The sequence below is a fragment of the Mus musculus genome, chromosome 11 (genome assembly GCF_000001635.26).
Source record: "Mus musculus strain C57BL/6J chromosome 11, GRCm38.p6 C57BL/6J".
Classification (NCBI taxonomy): Eukaryota; Metazoa; Chordata; class Mammalia; order Rodentia; family Muridae; genus Mus; species Mus musculus.
In genome coordinates this window covers 101,259,898-101,279,097 of record NC_000077.6, presented here as the reverse complement: position 1 = coordinate 101,279,097, position 19,200 = coordinate 101,259,898, and the positions used below count along the sequence as shown (strand labels likewise).

General features: G+C 51.4%; 2 protein-coding genes across 8 annotated transcripts; one reads left to right on the top strand and one right to left on the bottom strand.

The window, feature by feature from the left end:
* Nucleotides 1-149: 149 nt before the first annotated feature.
* Nucleotides 150-1,128, top strand: Coa3 (cytochrome C oxidase assembly factor 3). Its single transcript, NM_026618.2, has 2 exons — nt 150-384; nt 646-1,128. The coding sequence occupies exons 1-2, from the start codon at nt 171-173 to the stop codon at nt 756-758; spliced, it is 327 nt and encodes a 108-aa protein (NP_080894.1). The 5' UTR covers nt 150-170; the 3' UTR covers nt 759-1,128.
* Nucleotides 1,129-1,688: 560 nt separating this feature from the next.
* Wnk4 (WNK lysine deficient protein kinase 4) lies at nt 1,689-18,561 on the bottom strand. 7 transcript variants are annotated; one of them, XM_006534139.1, is made up of 19 exons: nt 17,818-18,561; nt 16,203-16,375; nt 15,109-15,329; nt 14,673-14,830; nt 13,930-14,018; nt 13,635-13,851; nt 10,608-10,872; nt 10,274-10,395; nt 9,978-10,036; nt 9,764-9,878; nt 9,412-9,528; nt 4,969-5,106; nt 4,229-4,271; nt 3,549-4,123; nt 3,408-3,468; nt 2,711-3,116; nt 2,421-2,620; nt 2,215-2,270; nt 1,689-2,065 (listed from the first exon to the last, which is right to left on the bottom strand). In XM_006534139.1, exons 1-19 carry the CDS (start codon nt 18,424-18,426, stop codon nt 2,063-2,065), a joined length of 3,627 nt encoding a protein of 1,208 aa, XP_006534202.1. In that variant the 5' UTR covers nt 18,427-18,561; the 3' UTR covers nt 1,689-2,062. The 7 variants fall into 7 exon arrangements, with proteins under 7 accessions (XP_006534202.1, NP_783569.1, XP_006534199.1 ...); NM_175638.3 differs by having other exon boundaries at nt 2,173-2,270; nt 17,818-18,531; XM_006534136.2 differs by having other exon boundaries at nt 1,689-2,270.
* Nucleotides 18,562-19,200: the final 639 nt, after the last annotated feature.

Here is a 19,200-nt window from a genome sequence, read left to right as displayed (position 1 = left end):
TCAGAAAGCAGGGCGCTTTTCACCTTTCCTGTCCCTCCTCTAGGGCGGAGAGACCCTGCCTCTACCCAGAAAACTCCACGTGGACTACAGCTCCCAGAGTTCCTTGCTGAAGTCAAAGACTACAATTCCTGGCGAGTTCCGGGCTTGACGGCTTAGGGCGGAGCAGCAACATGGCGGCCCCTGGAGCTGGTGACCCTCTGAATGCTAAGAATGGAAATGCTCCATTCGCTCAGCGCATCGACCCGTCGCGGGAGAAATTGACCCCAGCGCAGTTGCAGTTTATGCGGCAGGTGCAACTTGCCCAGTGGCAGAAAACACTGCCACAGCGGCGGACCCGGAACATCATGACCGGCCTGGGCATCGGGGCCCTGGTGTTAGCTATTTGTATCCGTCCTGGCTATACCGCATATGGGGTTAGGGAAAAGGGAACAAGACGTGTAGCTTTTAATGTGCGGGCAAATGAGGTTCATGCCTAATCTTACTATATATACGCAGCGCGTATTGGCTTAGTAATAACAATTGGTTAAGGGTTCAAAAGGAGCAAAAGGGTGGCAATCCAAAATCATTAATTTGGGAAAACAGCAAGGGTGGCTAGACGAAAGGAATGCCCATGTGCTTTGTGGTTTCCTGAACCCACTCCGTCAGATGGTTACACCTTCTACTCGGTGGCCCAAGAGCGTTTCCTTGATGAGCTGGAAGATGAAGCCAAAGCTGCCCGAGCCCGTGCTCTTGAGAGAGAGCGAGCTTCGGGACCCTAACTGTATGGACCATCTTCAAACTGCTGGATCCCCTGTATATGTTGAATGATGCCTGGTGGTCTTACAGCATCACTGGCACACTAACGTCGGACTGTGTGATTGAGCCCAAGAAGCCAGAGACTATGCATTTGGCCGCTGCCAAGGGGGGGATTGCTCACTTCACGTGCAGTTTGTCCAGTTACTCAGCCCTTTTTATTTCCTTGTTTGAGAGGTATGCAACCTTGCCTTTACCCAAACTTTGTGGTTTACCCCTTCACCTCCCAGGGGCCCCGACTCTTAAGGGGGAGGGTGTGGCTTAACTGCAGCGTTGGAACCTTAAAGTGGGAAAGATAGGGTCAAGTTAAAGTAATAAAATGAGTCATGTCTCCCGAAGCCAAGCTAGTGTGTGGGGGCAGAGAGACATATGGCACTTCACGCTGGAAAGCTCCCTGGCACTAGCTGCAGCGGTGGCATTGCCCCAGGGAGCTGTAAATGTTTAACTAGAATTACTTTTTCCGTGAGATCTTTCCACCTGATTTAAGGGAGAGATTACTGGACTGTTTGAGACTGACCCAGGTCTTAGGGGGTAGAAGAAGGTCACTCTTCTGTTCTCTGCCTTCAAGAACAGACTCTTAATGGCACGGGCCTTTTCCTGTCTCTAGCTTGGTAGGTGAAGGATGAGCAAGGAGTAACTTCATTCTTTTAACATTTACTGGTACCTGCCTATACAGGCCTAGGGTGGGGTCTGGAGGGGATCATGCCTTGGCCATTGGATCATTTGGTCATGTAGTTTCCTCATGACCTGGTGGCAAAAAGCCAGAAAGCTGGGCCGCTTCCATCCTGCCTTCCATTGTGAGAGGAGAATGGCTTCGAGTTCCTCACCCTTCTTGCCTGCTTCACAAGTCTTTGTCCCCCACCCCGTCCCTAAGGCATGACAGATACAGACCCACAGCCTTTCTCCTCAGTATTTTTATTGGTTGCTGTTGACTTTGGTGGCAGGAGCACAGCCCCTCCACTCTCCCAGCTGGAAGTTGGCCTTCCGCAAGCATCTGGACTCGGATTGCTTAGTGGTCAGCCCTTGCCTGGGGAGGGCAGGTGGGGTAGGCTACAGAAATGAGATTTCCACACAGCAAAGAGAACCCGCAAGGTTTTGACTCTTCAGGATACAACACAACGCACTCTCCGTGCCCACGGGCCTTCTACCCACTCAGTGCTGGGGTGTTCTTTGCTGAGTTGAGTTGGTCACAAAAAACATCAGATTCTGAGAGGCCATGGGCCATGGTGGGGCCCTGGTGTTGGGGAGACATAGGACTTCTGGTCTGAATTCACTGGAGGGGAAAAGAAAAATGCTGAAGCAATGTCCAAAGAAGAGGAAGGCAGAGCTGCTGCCAGCCACCATGCCCTCGGCTCTCCCTTCCTTGGGCCCGCCCCTCACCATCCTGCCAATATCCCCGGCGAATGTCACCCCCTTGCTTGCCCGCTGCTCCTGGGAGCCGGTGCTGCTGCCACTCAGAGAGTTCCTTCGCATGATGCCTGGGAGCAGGATGAGGGAGGGAGAACGCTAAGTGGAGGGAGGGGCAGCGAGGAGGGGGGCCTAGTCCCCCAGAACCAAGGGGTAGACCACCAGGGCCTGGAAGAAGACCGTGCCGATGGGGAAGGAGTCTCAAGGAAAAGGGGTCTCACCAGGACCAGGGAGATCAGAGCGCTGCAGGCTGTTGCGGCGGGAGGTGGGAAAGCTGCCCTTCGAGAGGCGGCGCTGGCGGCAGGACAGCATAGCAGCTGGAGCTACAATACCAGGTGGGGGCTGTTTCCCAAGCCGGCTGTATAAGTCCTCGATTTCCTTCTTCTGTAGTGTCTGTAGTGCCTCCACTTCCGACAAGTGCCTGAGGATGCACGGGCGGGCAGGAAAAGGCTAGTCAAACACTCTGTTCTCTCTGGTTCACCTCCAGCTCTGCCATTGTTCCCAGACTCACTTCTGCCGAAGGTTCTGCAGCTCAGCCCAGAATTCCTCGTCTTCCCCGCTGCTCTCCGACTCCTCACTGCTCAGACACAGGCTGCTGTAGGAGTAGTTCATCCACACTGGGCTGGGATGGCTCAAGATTGGGGAACTGCCTCCAAGTAGGGGTTCCTTCCCTTCATCCTTTTCATCATCGACCGCAACCCCCAGGCCTTCGGCTGCACGGTCACTCTCTGCCAGAGCCTCCCTAGTCTCTGGGCCTCCTGCAGCACTGTCCTCTGTGTCTGAGCTCTCTGAGGTCAGCGGAGGGCTTGGCAGCTTTAGGGATCTGGAGAGAGTTGGGGATGCTGGTTGCAGGGGAGGCTCTGCTGGTTCCTTAGATGAAGTCACTTGGAAACGGCCAACAAGCTGGGGCTTTCCCTCTGCGGGAAGATAAGGAGGGAGGTGAAGAGGATTAGAAAGAAAGGAAAGAAAGAAAGAAAGAAAGAAAGAAAGAAAGAAGGAAAGAAAGAAAAAAAGAAAGAAAGGAAAGGAAGGAAGAAAGAGAAAAGAAAAGAAAAGAAAGAAAAAGGAAGGAAGGAAGGGAGAGAGAGAGAGAGAGAGAAAGAAAGAAAGAAAGAAAGAAAGAAAGAAAGAAAGAAAGAAAAAGATCTAGCAGAATGTAAGGCACTGGGGCTAAGAGGCAGGGGAAGGTCAAGGGTTAGAGGCCTCACCTTCAGATATAGGTGCCAGTCTAGCATCACCCAGTAGTGGCTGAGCAGGATTACGGGAAGCCTGCCAAGTATGGTACCATGAGGAAGGGGAGGATCCAGAAGCCCGCCTTGTTTTCCTAGCCCTCTTCATACCCCACTCACCTCATTCTCTGTCTCAGCTGTTTGGGCCGAAAGGCTCTCCTGGTCACAAGAAGCAAGGGAAAGGGGCAGGCTAGGCAGAGGACCTGGAGGGGCTGGAGGAGACTGAGAAAGAAGTCCAGGGGATGGGGACAGCAGGGACTGGGCCACAGTCATCACAGCCAGAGAGAAGGCACTAGCCAGAGAGAGGAGAGGGGCTGCTGTGGTAGAGGGAAGAGAGGGAGGAGAGGGGCAGACGGGAAGAGAAGTGGGGCTAAGAGGGTCTTGGGGATAACTAGGAGAGAATGGGAGGGGAGCGCTGATGGGAAGAGAGGAAGATGGAAGTGGAACCTGAGAAGCACTGGAGGATAAGGGAAGCAGGGAACTGGGGGCCTGTGGATAGGGGTTTGAAGAGACCTGGGAGAATGGGCAGGGATAGCATGAGGGTGAAGTGATAGGAAAGATGGGGCATGGGAAGACAGGAGGGGTCCCAGGGGAAAAGGGGGCCCCAGGGGACAAGGGGGTGCCAGGAGAAGATGGAGAGGTGGAGAAGGCTGCCCAGCTCCTCTGTTCTGGGGAGATGCTTCTCTGGGGCTCTGCTGAAGAGGAAGGGTTGAAATTCGAGACCACTAACACCTATACCCTTCACCCTCCACAAGGTCAACCCAGAGGTTGGGGTGAGCAGGCACAGACACAGAACCTACCATTGGGTGGGCCTGGGAGGGCAGGCAGGGCTGCTGGCTCTTCCTGAGGGAGAAAAAGGGATGCTTAGTCACAGTGGGGAAAGCCAAGTCACAGATGGGAAGTTGCAGACTTGGGATTCTTTTTTTTAATAGTTTTTTTCGAGACAGGGTTTCTCTGTATAGCCCTGGCTGTCCTGGAACTCACTCTGTAGACCAGGCTGGCCTCGAACTCAGAAATCCACCTGCCTCTGCCTCCCGAGTGCTGGGATTAAAGGTGTGCACCACCATGCCCAGCCAGACTTGGGATTTTTAAGCTACAACCCATGAGCGTCTAGGAGTCAGGAGAATGGGCTTCTGAGGATTCAAAAGTGTATGTGCTAAATAAACTATTTAGCAATAAAGAGGCATGAGACCTGCCAACATGTTCTCAAGCGGTTCAAAGGAACACAACATATAAAACAGAGGAAGGATAGGAAAGCTAGTTTAAAAAAAATATTAGCAACCAACCAATCTGGGCTAAGGGCATCTAGGGACGTGCTCTACAGGCCTTGTAACTTCTCTCTGTGAGTCTGCACTTACTTCAAAATAGCAAGCTGAAAAAAAAAAAATCTTCATTCACAGCTTTCTAGAACAAGTTCGTGGATGAAAGCCGCAAACAAAGTAAGAGACATTTCTAAGGTCCTCCAAACTCAAGAGAAGTTAATCCAAGGAGAACTCTGAGGGTATCGTCTGGTCCTGTTAGAGATGTCTAGAGGCCTGACCTGGGGGCTCAGGGCATCTTCAGCAGCCTCTGGGGGACCAGCATCTCTCTTCAGCAGGGTCTCCACTCGCTGGATAATCTCCCGGATCCGGCTCAGGAATCCATCTCGCTCCGAGGGCAGGATGAACTCATTGTATACCTGGCAGGGTTTATGGGGTGAGAGGAGGATATCATCCCACCCTGACTGCCCTGCTCCCGATGTTTAAACCCAACTGGTGATACCAGTGTATCAATTGCTAAGTACATGTACTACTGCACCAATTGCTAAGTGTGTGTCTTGTGCCACAGGGACTTGTGGTCCGTGAGAAATGTAGTCCAGGAGGAAAGGAGTTAATATTCTTAGGATGCCTGTGCTGTATACAGCAATACTTTCCTGTACCATCACAGTTAACACCAACAGCTATGGTCTATTAATATCCTCCCTTTGCAGTGAAGATAACTGATGCTCAGGTGAAGCTCAGATGGCCCAGGGCTAGAGAGATGGCTCAGCAGTGAAGAGCAGTGGCTCTTCTTCCAGAGCACCTGAGTTCAGTTCCTAGTACCCCCATGGCAGCTCACAGCTGTCCATAATTCCAGTTCTAAAGGACATGACACCCTCACACAGACACGCATGCAGACAAAACAGTAATGCACATAAAATAAATTAATACATCACTTAAAAATATTATTTGAAACAGTTCAGCTGACCCAGTGCCACACTATTTGAACTCAGGTCCACTGAAAGAACCCGAAGTTCCACCGTTACACACTTTTGAACACCATTTCTGCACTCACATAAAGACTATAAAGTATGTCACATGGGATTCCATTCACACCTGGCAAGGTTAAATCCATGCATCCATGGTAAATGTCATTTTCCACTTCACAGACATTGAGTACCTGAGGTTGGGAGCCAGGGTCACACTACATTATCCAGAGTGGCTTCGAACTCATAGCAATCCCCCCCTCTCACCTGCCTTGGGGCTGGTATATGCCACTATGCCCCACTTACTATGTGTCTGGATTCTTTTTTAACCACAATTTAGCCAGGTATGGTGATAAATGCCTTTAATCCCAGTCCCATGGGAGACAGAGGCAGGCGGATCTCTGTGAGTTGGAGCTCAGCAGGGTCTACAAAGTGAGTTCTAGGACAGCCAGAACTACACAATGAAACCATGTCTCAAAAATCACAAAAAAACAAAAACAAAAACAAAACCACCACCAACAGAAAACTCCACAATTTAAAAAGTTTTAATAATCTGAAATTGGGCCGGGCAGTGGTGGCGCACGCCTTTAATCCCATCACTTGTTCAGGCAGAGGCAGGCAGATTTCTGAGTTCGAGGCCAGCCTGGTGTACAGAGTGAGTTCCAGGATAGCCAGGGCTATACAGAGAAACCTTGTCTCAAAAAAATAAAACAACAACAAAAATAAAAAATAAAAAATCTGTAATTGGGGCAGCAAGCTGGGTAGAGCTGTTTGTCACCAAGCTCAACTGTATGAGCTCAGTCACGTGACCATAAGGTGAAAGGAGAAGAATGACTCTGGTTTTCTTATGCCCTCCAGACACAAATAAATGAATGTAATAAAAGTCTGTAATCATCTTCCCCAATGTTATTCTAATGAAGAAACCGGTCATGCACCTCTGGGGATGGAAGAAGCTGGGATGGCATCACACTATGAATATTTGATGCAGAACTTTACACATGTGGAGTAAGAAAAGCAACCCTCCACTGAGGGTCTATGGCCACTTATACACATCACCATGTTAGATCACACCTTTGAAAAACACAGAGTAATCAATGAACAGCTAAGGTTCAGAGAGGCGAAGAAACGTGCCCAAGAGGCTAGGGGTATAGTTCAGTGAGACAGCGTTTGCCACAGGGTCCTGGATTTGATTTCCAGCACAACTGAAGGAGAAGGAAGGGACAAGGAGGGGATAGAAGAAGAGAAATGGAACCTGGCCACGTTCACCAAATTTAAGCACATTAAACTTGAACTCAGGTGTTACAGAAAAGCCCAGGGATAAGCTAGTTCTCAACCTTCAGGGTCATGTGTCAGATATCCTCTATAGCAGATATTGATATTGTGATTCAAAACAGTAGCAAAATTACAATTATGAATAACGACAAAATACTTTTATGACTGGAGGGCACCATAACAGAAGGAACTATACTTAAAGGCTCACAGCATTAGGAAGGTTGAGAGCCACTGCTAAGGTAGTCTTTCTTCCAGTCTTCCCTAGCTAGCCATCAAAAGAGACAGAAGAACAGCTGAGGCCAAGAAAACAGCCATACAAAAGGCGGAACAGTCTGAAAACAGCCATACAAAAGGCGGAACAGTCTGAAAACAGGACCCTGGTGGAGTTGGACGGACTATAGTGTAAAGGCCACACTTCCTAGTTTTAGAGTCGCAAATATCCAATGACGATGAAAAGCAGTAAGATTAGATCCAAGTTTCAAACCCTGCTACAGAGGAGTGAACTGGTGGAAAGGGGAAGGGAACTGGATCCGAGTTCAGGGCTGGGTCACTTGGATTGTGTGGCTTCTGGGTGGGCAAGGGAACCATGGGGTTTTTCAGACCTACAGACCCCCAAGTAGAAAGAAGAAGCAGAGGCAGAAAGGCACCCAGACATTTCTAGGAACTACTCAGAAATTTGTGTAGCTTATTAAAGACTCTGGAAGGGTCAGGAGACTTGGCTGAAGATGACAAGCCTTAGGTGACAGGTGACACTTTTCTTTGTTCTGGAGACTAGGTGAATGGCATCAAACAGGCTTTAGGGAAGAATTCCTAAAGGCCGATGTTTCTATACATCATCTGGCCCCTGCCACCCCATTCTGTTGAAACAGTCTCCCATCAAGACTTCTAACAAAAGCCAGTGTGGTCTTGCCTCAGGATCCCCTCTATGCCACCTGCTTGGAACTCATTCTATCCTCACTAATATCCCTCTGCTTCTTTGGCTCCAACTTCCTGTCTTTCAGGACCTTGTCTCCCCCTTCTTGTTCTGAACGGGGAAGTTTTCACGAGACACCCTCAAAGTTTCCTGGTCTCTCGCCTTGCCTTGCAGGTCTATTTTCACCCTCAGCTCTGGACTGAGGACTCCCAAACCCATCCCTCTCCAGCTCTGCCTGGCCATTTCCTGTTGCCATGGAGACCCTTAACTCAGCTATTCCTCAAGTTCACCATGACTCTTAAAACAAACAAACAAACAAAAAAACAACCCTGCTCTCATTTCCAACTATTCTCTGAGTAGTCTGCTCCTCTTTGGTCCTCTGATACAGGGTGCCCTTGATATCCCTTCCCCCTGCCTCCCTAGCGTATCAACTCAGCAAATATTTATTAGGCATCCACTACCCACACTTAACGACGTCAAGAGCTTCCTGGACTACACAGCGATTTCCCTGAAACAACAACCATAGCTTCAGCCTTTCTTCTTCTCCTATATTTCATTTCTCCTTGCTGCCTACCTGGCTTCTTCTGTCCACCTTCCGATCAGAGTCTTTACTCCTAAAACCCTCCCCTATCTCACAGCAGAACAGTCCTTAAAATACATTCTCAGGCTGGAGAGATGGCTCTGTGATTAAGAACACTGGCTGTATTTCCAAAGGTCCTGAGTTCAATCCCCACTACCCACATGGTGGCTCACAACCATCTATAGAGGATCTGATGCCCCATTCTGGCATACAAGTGTACACTCAGCAGAGCACTCATACATTAAAATAAAAAAGTTTTAAAAATCTAAAAAAAACCCAAATGAATAAACAAACAAACAAACCAAAACCCCACCCATTTTCAGCATGTCCCTCTCTGCCTAACTTCCTTTGTTTGCTTCACAAAGTCTCATGTAGCCTGAGTTAGCCCTGAACTGCTGTGCAGCCAAGGATGACCCCAATCATTGATCTTCCGGCTAAGAGCTAAGATTACAAGCATGAACTGCCCACAGCTGTCCTTCTTTAGCTCTTATGATATGTGCTGAATTCCACTTCCCAGGACACTCCTGCAGGATCCCTTTTCTCCAGTGACAGTGGTCTCCTCCCTAAATTGTCCCAGTATTCAGCACTAATGGCGTTGCTCATGCCATGCTTCCAGAAAGCCATGCCCTTCCCCCCACATCCCCCCCTGCTTCACTTCCCCACCATTGCTACTCATCTGCCAGGACCTGGGCAAATCCCACTCCTTCCCACACTACTCCAGTCCATCCTTTACTTCCAGCCGCCTGTGACACCTCTAGGTGGAACTCACATCACTCTTATCTCTCCAGTCCACATCAGATAGCAAAGTGCTTAACCAGACTGGATACACAGAAATCTCCCCCGCACAAAGGCCAAAGCATCTTCAGAGTCGCCCTGCCGACCAGTGTTTATACGCCCTTGCTGCAGGGTCAGTGTATAAATGTCAGCACCAGTGGATACAGGGAGGGAAGAGCTTACATAGAAGCCACTCTGTCCTCATCTCTCTCCTGCTCACCATGGCAGCTGCAATTTCTTCTGGGCTGTCCCCATCCAGATCAAATCGGAACGTCACCATCTTGCTGTTGTGAGTCTGCAGCTGACACTCGACAACTCTGTCGCTCTGGTCTGAGACCTTCAGATTCAAAGGCAGCACAGGGAAGCAATCAATGCCTCTGCCTCGGCCTCGGCCATATGTTTCCACCCTGCTATAGCCGATGCACTCTGGCCAGAGTGGACGTTGAGAACAGATTCTCCACCTAGAGTCTGGCATTGAAACTAGACTAGATGTCAGTCACACAGGACAACTCCAGTTTTCTGCGCCCCCCCCGCCCCCCCAATCTTCCAGGAAGTTCCTCGGCCCTCCTTACACTAGTGACCCGGAGCCGGGATCGAGGTCTCCGTCGAAGAGTCTTCACTGGATTTTTCCTCATTTGCCCCCCTTCTCCCATGTCACTAAGGCCTGATGCCGCATCTGAGGCGTAGCTGGACCAGGAAAGGGAGACAGAAGGGTTTAAGTAGACAGTGGGAACCCAGAACATTCTGTGTCTCACCCTGCTACCCACAACTTAAACCGGAACATACCTATCCCCAGGAGAAAAGTCACTGCCAGGGCCAGACCGTGGAATAGACAAGGCAAAACCCTGAAAGACGATAGAATTCATGAGGTCAGGAGATAACAGCGGTTGGTGATTGTGGAGACCCGGGGAAATGGTGTCAGGATGTGGGGAGAATACTAGGGAAACAGAATTGGAGGTATACAGGCAAGAATAGAGTGTTTCAGGATCCCAGGGAACAGATTAGAGGGTTGAGATTCAGGACAGAGGGATAGGTCTTGGACTTTGACTGGCTGGAAGGCTCCCAGGTGACCCCCCTCTCACCGAGGGCAAGCAGAGATGGGATTCAGCGGGGCTGGATGGTAACCCCCCAGGGGGCTGAAGGGCAGGGTCTGAGGCATCCAGGAAGCCGGAGGAACTGAGGTAGCCATCAGTCTCGCAATCAGCTGGTAGAGGAGGGAGTGGATCAAAAAATAAGAATAATAATAATAAAGGACTGTGGTGGTAGAGGAGGGGGACCTGTCTAAGCAAAGAGGGGCCTGGAGCCAGGAGGCAATTGTGGGAGTGTTTGTCCCTAAAGGAAGGTTCATGGCTAGAGCTGGAAAGCTGGGTTGGGCTGGACTTCGGGGACCTAGAACTCAAAGTGGGGGTGACATACATGTAGTTGATGAGTAGCTGGCATGGCGGAAGAGGAAGGATTGATGCTGGTCAGCCTCTGGCTCCTCAGGCTCTGGGGGGAAGGCACTGGGGGGACCCGGAGCCAGAGACACAGTTGCTGGAGGAGGTCCTGAGTCTGGTGGGAGAACCTCCAATTCCCTAGCTTTTCGAAGCTTCTCCCGCTTCCGCTGGATAGCAGCAACCCGTTCTCGAACTGCACGGGCCACTGGCTGGTAGTCAGCTTCACAGACTAAGCCCAAGGCTACCTGGAGTCAGGATGGGATGGGCGACAGTTTCAGATTCCCCCAGAGATCAAGCAGGGACTGCGGAGCTTCTCCTAAGTTAGTAAAATGTTTGCTGCACCAAGCATAAAGCATGAAACTCCAGTGCTGGGGAGGCAGAGAAAGCAGAGCCCCAGAGCTTGCTGGCCAGTCGGTCTAGCCTAATCAGCAAGCCCCAAGTCCCAGTAAGAAACCCTATCTGGCCGGGCGTAGTGGCTCACGCCTTTAATCCCAGCACTTGGGAGGCAGAGGCAGGTGGATTTTTGAGTTCGAGGCCACCCTGGTCTACAAAGTGAGTTCCAGGACAGCCAGGGCTATACAGAGAAACCCTGTCTCGAAAAACCAAAAAGAAACCCCCCCCCCGCCAAAAAAAAAAAAACAAGAAACCCTATCTGCCCATTAACCCCAGAACTCTGGAGGCAGATGTAGGCAGTCTCTGAGTTCGAGGCCTGCCTGGTCTACAAAGTGAGTTCTAGGACAGCCGGAACTACACAGAGAAAGAAACCCTGTCTCAAAAAACCAAGGTTGCTGGGCTAGAGAGATGGCTCAGTAGTTAAGAGCACTGACTACTCTTCCACAGGTCCTGAGTTCAATTCCCAGCAACCACATGGTGGCTCACAACCAGCTGTAATGGGATCTGTTGCCCTCTTCTGGTGCGTCTGAAGACAGCAATGTACTCACATAAAATAAAATAAAGTAAAGTAAAATAAGAAAAAACAAGGTTGCTGGTTCCTGAGATATAACATCCAAAGTAACGTCTGGCTTCCACATGCACGCACTTACACATCTGTACATGCAGAGAGAGAGGAGGGGCGAATAGATCCATCAGGATCAGGACACCTTTAAACTGACTTCACAAATACATACACACATATCTGTACATGGGGGAGGGGCTATAAGGACACCTTTTTGAAACCTCTAGGAATAAGGAAGGAACTATTTATTGATTAATGACCACGTGTGTTAACTAAACTCATCCTTAAGTCTCCTCAATAACATTATGGGATACATTTTGCCATTGTTGTTTTGAACATGATACTGCAACCATAAAGACCTGATTTCTAGCCTCTGATACCCATGTAAAACATGTGCACACATGTATACATGTGCATACATACCCCCCCACACACACCCACATGAAGTACATCACACACAGAGGGATCCCTTGCTCCCTTACAGATAATAGATGAAGATTTGATCTTGAGGGCAGGTAAAATGTCTCTGTGTCTAAAGGGTGGCTGTGGCCAAGCCTGACAGCCCGAATTTGACCTCCAGGGCCCACATGATGGAAGGAGAGAACTGACCCCCACAAGTTGTCCTCGACCTCTACATGCATGCTAAGGCACCTGTGACCCCCACATACATGTGCACAGTCACATACAAAATAAACAAGATGTCACTCTAAAAAGACTGACTCTTGGGTCGAGCTGGGCAGTGCTTTGGAGATTGCTTTTGTGCCGGGCGGTCTCACTGGCTGGCTTGGAGCTCACTGGCTGGAATCATAAGAGGTTCATCTACCTCTGCCTCCCAGGTGCTGGGATTAAAAAAAAAAATGTGACCCCCGGGGCTAGAGAGATGGCTCAGCGGTTAAGAGCACTGATTGCTCTTCCAGAGGACCTGAGTTCAATTCCCAACAGCCACATGGTGACTCACAACCATCTGTAATGGGATGCCCTCTTCTGGTGTGTCTGAAGACAGCTACAGTGTTCTCAGATACATAAAATAAATAAATAAAACTTAAAAAAAAACACAAAAAACAAACAACCATGCCTTCTAAGCCAGCTTCTTGACCCATCACATGTGACCCTTGACCTCGAAACTGCCACTCCTCTATTGAGAATCCCATATTCTCACCCCTCCTTCCATTCAGGTTCTCAACAAGCTCTCAAGGTTCTGCCCTGGCATCTATCTCCACACGTACCTTCTCTTCCACTAATCTCTGCCCATCACCTCCCCTCTCCTTTTCAATCAGCTTCGCTCTGGGCTTTGCTGGGTGAGTAAAAGGACCATCTGATTTCAAATCTAAAAGGCTTGAGATTACATCCCTCTTTGTCATTTGTTTTCTTAGGACTCTAGACAAAACTGTCAGTCTCTCTGAGCATACATTCCATTGCCCTCCCAAGAGGGTCACGTGAAAATGCTTTCTTTCTTTAAGTCACACGTAACATTAAGGAGCACCTACTATTGCCAAACAGTAAAGGACTGAGGGGAAAAAAAAATCAGTAAAATATTATCCAACCACGGATAGTTTCTAGTCTAGCAGAGGAGAGGGACGGGAAATGTATTCAGGTATGAAACAAAGCCCAAGATTTGAGGTTGTTATAAAGCCGCCCCCATCCCTCACCCCAACCCACGGATTTGAAAAGAAGCATTTAGTGACCGTCCTGGAACTGATGATGCTAAGCATAGACCGGGGGGGGGGGGGGGGGGGGCGGGGGGGACGGGACAAGAAGGTGGAGAGGGAAAAATAAAGAGATAAATTGCCAAGAAAGGCATTCTGTGATAAACGAATCTGCAAGGCAAAGAAGTGAGGTTAGGGTTTCCAGGATTTGTTCTCAAAAAAGAACCCTGGTGTGCGCAGACGGATTAGGGCGGAAGAGGCGGAGAGACCCCTGTAGGATCTACAGTTCTGGGTAGGGGGTCTCTGCTCACTACTCCAGAGCAGCACCCCGGTCCTTCCTGATGACTGATGGCAGATTGTCTATTACACACTCAAGCAAAGCAGGATCTATCTACACTCTCCTCACCATCTCCTGAGCCACCTCCTCCGCAGCGTCCCGGCCGAGCTGAAACAGGAACTCGATGGCCTGGTTGTCTCGTGGACGCCCCCCGCGCCGCGCATCCTCCATGCGCAGCCAGAGCTTGAGGCCCGGCTTCTCTCCATCATCTTCCTCTGCCAGCTCCACGTGCACACCTCGTTCCTCGCGGAAGAACGCATGGGCCAGGAGATCCTGGATGGTGAACCTGGGGACCGGCGGACAGTGAGCGGAGACCGCTGCCACTGCCCCATCATCTCCATCCCCTCTCTGCCCCGGACCCCACCTCTCGTTCTTATCCGTGCGGATGCAGCCTTCAATGATCTCCTTCACCTCTGGCATCTTCACCTTGTAGAAGCTGTTGGGCTTTGTGCCCTGAGAGAAGGGATCACATGAGGCCACGGGTTGCCTGCGACCCGCGACCCCATCTCAGCAAGTCTGCAGTGCTGGCAGGCGCCAAGGCCTGGGGGAGGTTGGGGGAGGATGCTGGTACTGAAAACTCGATTTCCGATCCCATTCTCTCCACATAGTGTTGGTGTGACCTTGGCCAAGACTGCCAGTTGCTTGTTCTCTCATTTGTAAAGCACAGGGTAAAACGTTTGCCTGGCTCACTTAGCCGGGCAACTAGAAAGATCTACTGAGATTGGCTGTGAAGTTATCTGTAAACTCTTTGGATTAAACAAATTCTTACCAGCTTGTGTGAAGGGCTTATGTGCATACAATACATTTCTGTTTCACCAGGGCATCTTTCTGTCTGGCCTGGTGGCCTGGTTTTATTAAAGATATATATATATATATATATACATATATATATATACACACATACATATATGTATATGTGTGTACACATATATACATTATTTAATATATGTACAATATGTAGTATATAATCTTAATATGTTAATATAATATGTGCTAATGTTATATATTAATATATGACCATATAAAGGGTACTAACTACATACAGACTAGTTAAAGCATAGAAGAGTGGGAGGGCCACTGGGGATTCCCAAACCCCACCCTTCTCACCGAAGTGACCTTGCGGTAGATTTGTGCTGCATTCTGACACTCGGAGTAGGGATACTCAGACGTAGCCATCTCCAGCATGCACATGCCAAAGGCGTACACATCCACAGCCTCGTCGTACTTTTCCTCGTACATCTCAGGAGCCATGAATTCCGGGGTCCCTATTGGACCCACAGAAAGAATCAGGCTTCTTCCTCCTGGTCTCCCCCCTCCACTTGGGTATATCATATGGGGGTCGGAGGGAGTCTTAATAGCCCAAGAGCAACCCCAGGGGTTCTGGAGTGTTGGTGACCAACTCTTGCCCAAAGCCTGTGTCAGGGGCAAGAAAAATGGGTCTCCCTAGATCAATAGCTCTGCTGGAGCAGTGTGAGAGGGGTCCCATGCTCTTTTCTTATGCAAAGAAGGTAGCAGTGGCAAGGGTCCTGCTGGAGAGACGCACCAATGACGCTCTTGGCAAAGGAGGCGCGCTTGAGCGTGGCCAGTCCGAGGTCTCCGATTTTGACAGAGCCTGAAGGGCCAGTAATGAAGACGTTGTCACACTTGAGATCTCGGTGCAGGATGGGGGGCACTCGGGAATGAAGGAAATGAAGTCCCCGTAGAATCTGGCGACTCCAGCGCTGAAGGACTCGGGGCTTCATTTCGCGGAACCGCCTCAGGTACCTGGGAGAGGGTGTGTAACCATGGTCAGGGCGGGGATATCTATTGGGACTGGAAAATTCCTTCCTAACCCATCCTTGCCACCACCTCTGCCTCCTCTGCCAGCATTATTTTAATTTAGACCCGTCTGGGTCGGAAAGAAACTGAATCAATGAGTGCAGTAAACAGGTTACAAAATGATTCTGATGGTAAATTCGCAGATAGGGCCGCAGCCAAGGACGGTGCTGTGGGAGCGCCGGAAGGAATGACTAACGGTCCCAAGAGTGGGGAAGGACTAACTTTTGTCTTGAAGGAATATAAGTTCAAGGGTGAAAACGGGGAGGGAGGGATGGAGACTTTCCAGGCTAGAGAGCCACAGTAGTGACAGTTCAGAATGCGAGGAATCACTGAGAATTGCGTTCATCTGTAACTTCTGCTCAAGAGGAGAGTGTGTCGTGGGGACTGAACGGACTTTACCCCCGGGGCAGTGGGAAATCTTGAAGAGGTTTAAAAGACAGAGTCAAAGGGTCAGGTCTCCCCTGGTTTACAGGAAGATAGTATAACTTGAAGGGAGGGCAGATTGGGAAAGGCCGTTTAGGAGGGCTGCTGGGAGTTGGGAGGGTGACAGTGGTGGAGCAGCAAGGTAGGGACAAAGATGGGCGGGGGGGGGGGGGGAGACGAGACCCAGTGCTAGGACTTATGAGACACCACTGTTGAGAATGAGGGTGCGGCAAAGACACCCAAAATTTTGACCTGTATGTTCGGTGCACATTGACATTCACACAGACTGGTAAGAGGGAGAGAGCCTGGTTTCAAGTTTGAAGTGACTTGGGAGAAGTTCCCAGAGCCTCGGAGTGATGTTCTATCCTCCCCCCTCCCACCCAGGCCAGAGCTCACGTCTTGAGCGTGCCCGAGGTCATGAGTTCTGTGACCAGCACGATGCAAACCTGGCCCCTCAGCACCGACTTCCAGGAGTCATAGAAGCGGACGATGTTGGGGTGCTGCAGCCCCTTGAGCATCTCAACTTCCTCGGAGAAACGCTGCCGCTCGGCCCGAGAGAGTTTCCGGGTCTGTGGGATGGGGTGACGGGGTCACAACAGTTCCAGACACACACACACCCCAAGAAGAGCATGGGACATCTGGGGTAGGGCTGGGGGAAGAAATGAGGGCGGGAGCGTACAGCTGGGGTATGGTTGGTGAAACCGCTAGCCAGAAGGGCTGTAGACCCCCAACTTTTGGCTGGTCCTTTCTTATTGCTCTAAAACGCATCCACCCTGGGCCTGGGGCAGCACTCTGGACCCCCTGCTGGACACAAGCGCCTTTATGCAACCAGGTCTGGGAGTTATGCACTCAATAGCGCCTTTGTGGCCTCCAGAGCCTACCGTGGAAGGGGCGGGGTGGGGTGAGGGTGTGTGTGTGGGGGGGGAGCAGCCAGCAGACAGACCAGGAGCAGGGAATTGGGGCCGTCAAGAGGTTGGCCCTAAAAACTAGGAACTGCAGAATCTAGACAGAGTCAGAGGAAGATACCAAGAAAGAAAAGATCCAGGGCCAGGAGGCCACCCGCCCCCCCATGGCTGGAGCTGCCCTACCCCTCTTTTTATCCCTCTCCCTCCCCCTCCCCTGAATCTGGCTGATTTTCCAGGCGGGGCTTAGAGCCTGGGACGCAGCACTAGCAGTCACTAGGAGAGAGCCCTATGCCAGGACCTAAGTGGAAGGATCCTTCCTCCTGGTTTTGTACCCTAAAATTTTCTGGGACCACTCACACTTAGAGTGGGAGCTCCGGGAGGAAGAAACTGCCAATCCACATCCTCCTGAAGTCTAAAAGTTGCAAGGGCTCAGCTCCTTTGGCAATGGAAAGGGAGACCCCAGGTATGCATAGGGATGAGAAGCCGGACTGGACTCCAGCTAGAACTAGAGCTTCCTGTCCTGCTCCTTGAAGCTGTTGAGAAATCTGTAAAGTTGACAGCTCCAGAAAGGGCCTGAAGAACCCGCTTCTGTCACAACTACCCTAAATCTTTCCGGAGGTGGAGAGGGCCTTGTCCTCAGCTCCTGAACTCCCACATACCATCTCTAAGTCTGTAAAGAGGGAGAGGAGGAGGAGGAGGAGGAGGAGGAGGAGGAGGAGGAGGAGGAGGAGGAGGAGGAGGAGGAGGAAGAGGGGTGGGTGGTCCAGAGTCACAGCGGAAAGTCTCAGAACTTGAAGGAACAAGAGTGGAAGGGGCAGGAGAGACTGGAGGGCTACCCGCTGCCCACCCAGTTTTCCAGCCCTCAGATTTGTAGAGGTTTGAAAGTGAAGTTGTCTATGCTCATTGGCAGCCACTATAAACCACCCGGCTCAGTTTCTCCTGAAACCACCCAGAGTCAGTACAATCATGCCGGCAAGGAAAGCAAGAGCGCCTGGACAGCTGACAAAAAAAGTGATCCTTCCTTTGATGTTGTCCTCCCGTTTCCCCAACCTAAGACCCCCAAAGGCCCCATCCCGAGGCACCAGAGAGGGGGTGCCCAGCCACACCTGCAGCTCACACCAGGCCACCTCTACCGTGGTGTCGGTGTCTAGCCCTCGATACACGGTCTTGAAGGAACCTCTTCCAATCTCAATGTCAAACTTGAGGTATCGGCCGTCCGGAGACGTTGCCACAGCCTGGGTTTCTGTGTCCTCTTTTTCTTCCTGCTCCCGCCGCCGTTCCCGGGCTGCAGCATCAGGAACCCTCGGTGGCTCCCGGGACCCTGGACCTCCTGAAGATCCCGTAAGCTCAGGACATGCAGAGTCCACAGCCTTCACGGGAGCTGCCCCCATCCATGTGCCCTCGGGGGGTTCTTTAGAGCTTGAAGGTGGGCTCCTCGTGGGGCCAGCGGAGTCTGGAGGATCCGGGGGTTCCGGAAGGAGTGAGGCTGGTTGAGACCAGGAGCTCAGCAGTCCCAGATCGACTGAGCTGCGGCGGCTAGGTCTCGAAGAGCGCGGCCGAGGCTCAGCCTTCCCAGAGAAGCGGCGCACTCGGCGAGGAGGTGGCCCCAGGCGGGTCGGCCCCGTAGAGGTGAGAGCCGGAGATGGCCGCAGAGCCAGGTCAGCCTCGGTTTGGGACATGGGGACCCCAGTCTCCGTATTTCGAGGTGCTAGCATGGGAAGGGCCAGGCGCCGCAGAACGGAAAGCCAGGAGGCTGGAGGTTGCTGCCTGACAGGCAGACCGGCTGGGTACACCGCGCTCCAGCGGAGCTGCTGGGGCCCCAGCCCCCGACTGGCCTGCCCCGCGACCCGCCCCCGGCTCCGCCCCACGACCCGCCCCCAGCCGAGACCGGTCCTCACCCCCCAGGGCCACCCCTTGTGAGCCTGGCGAGTTGCAGTGTGGAGCTGGGGTACTGCCCCTCATCTCGACTGCTGCTTAGGCCCCCGGCTGCGTGCTCTGCTTTCCAGAGTCCCCGCCTTTAAACCTTCCCGGCAAGAGCTGAGTGAGTGGGAGGCGGCAGTGGGTAAGCTCCCGCACCAGGAGAGGGCAAACACATTTGGGGTGGGGGAGTTGGAGAACACTGGGACGGGAGATGAAAAGTGACCGCCGCTCCTATGCCTCAGCGAGGGGGAGGGGCACCACCAGCCTGCACACCCTTGATAAGGCAGCACTACCAAGTCCTAATCAGGAGTAGTAGCCCCAGGCCTAACATCGGTGTTGGAAAGGTATGGTTTTCTTGGCTCAGCTAGGGCCCTGGCCTGCACAAGGATGGGTTGGGTATACTCCAGTCAAGCCCCTCCCCCACCACCCGGCCCTAACCAAGAGCTTGTCACCCATCAACTCCACCCCACCTTGGCCTGAGCCTGGCCCTGGCCAGAAAGGCTGTTTTTGCTGTGGGCTCTTTCCTCCCCTTGTGTTTGCCAAAGTCTTCAATAAACCAAAGTCCACAT

Bases quoted from the DNA above. Each gene is read 5' to 3' on its own strand.
- Coa3 (NM_026618.2), top strand. From the start codon at position 171: ATGGCGGCCCCTGGAGCTGGTGACCCTCTGAATGCTAAGAATGGAAAT. The intron at 385-645 runs GTATCCGTCCTG...CCACTCCGTCAG, and splicing joins GGCCCTGGTGTTAGCTATTT to ATGGTTACACCTTCTACTCG.
- Wnk4 (XM_006534136.2), bottom strand. From the start codon at position 18,426: ATGCTAGCACCTCGAAATACGGAGACTGGGGTCCCCATGTCCCAAACC. The intron at 14,831-15,108 runs GTGCGTCTCTCC...TGGGTCCAATAG, and splicing joins CTTTGCCAAGAGCGTCATTG to GGACCCCGGAATTCATGGCT. The intron at 14,019-14,672 runs GTGAGAAGGGTG...CCCTTCTCTCAG, and splicing joins TCTACCGCAAGGTCACTTCG to GGCACAAAGCCCAACAGCTT.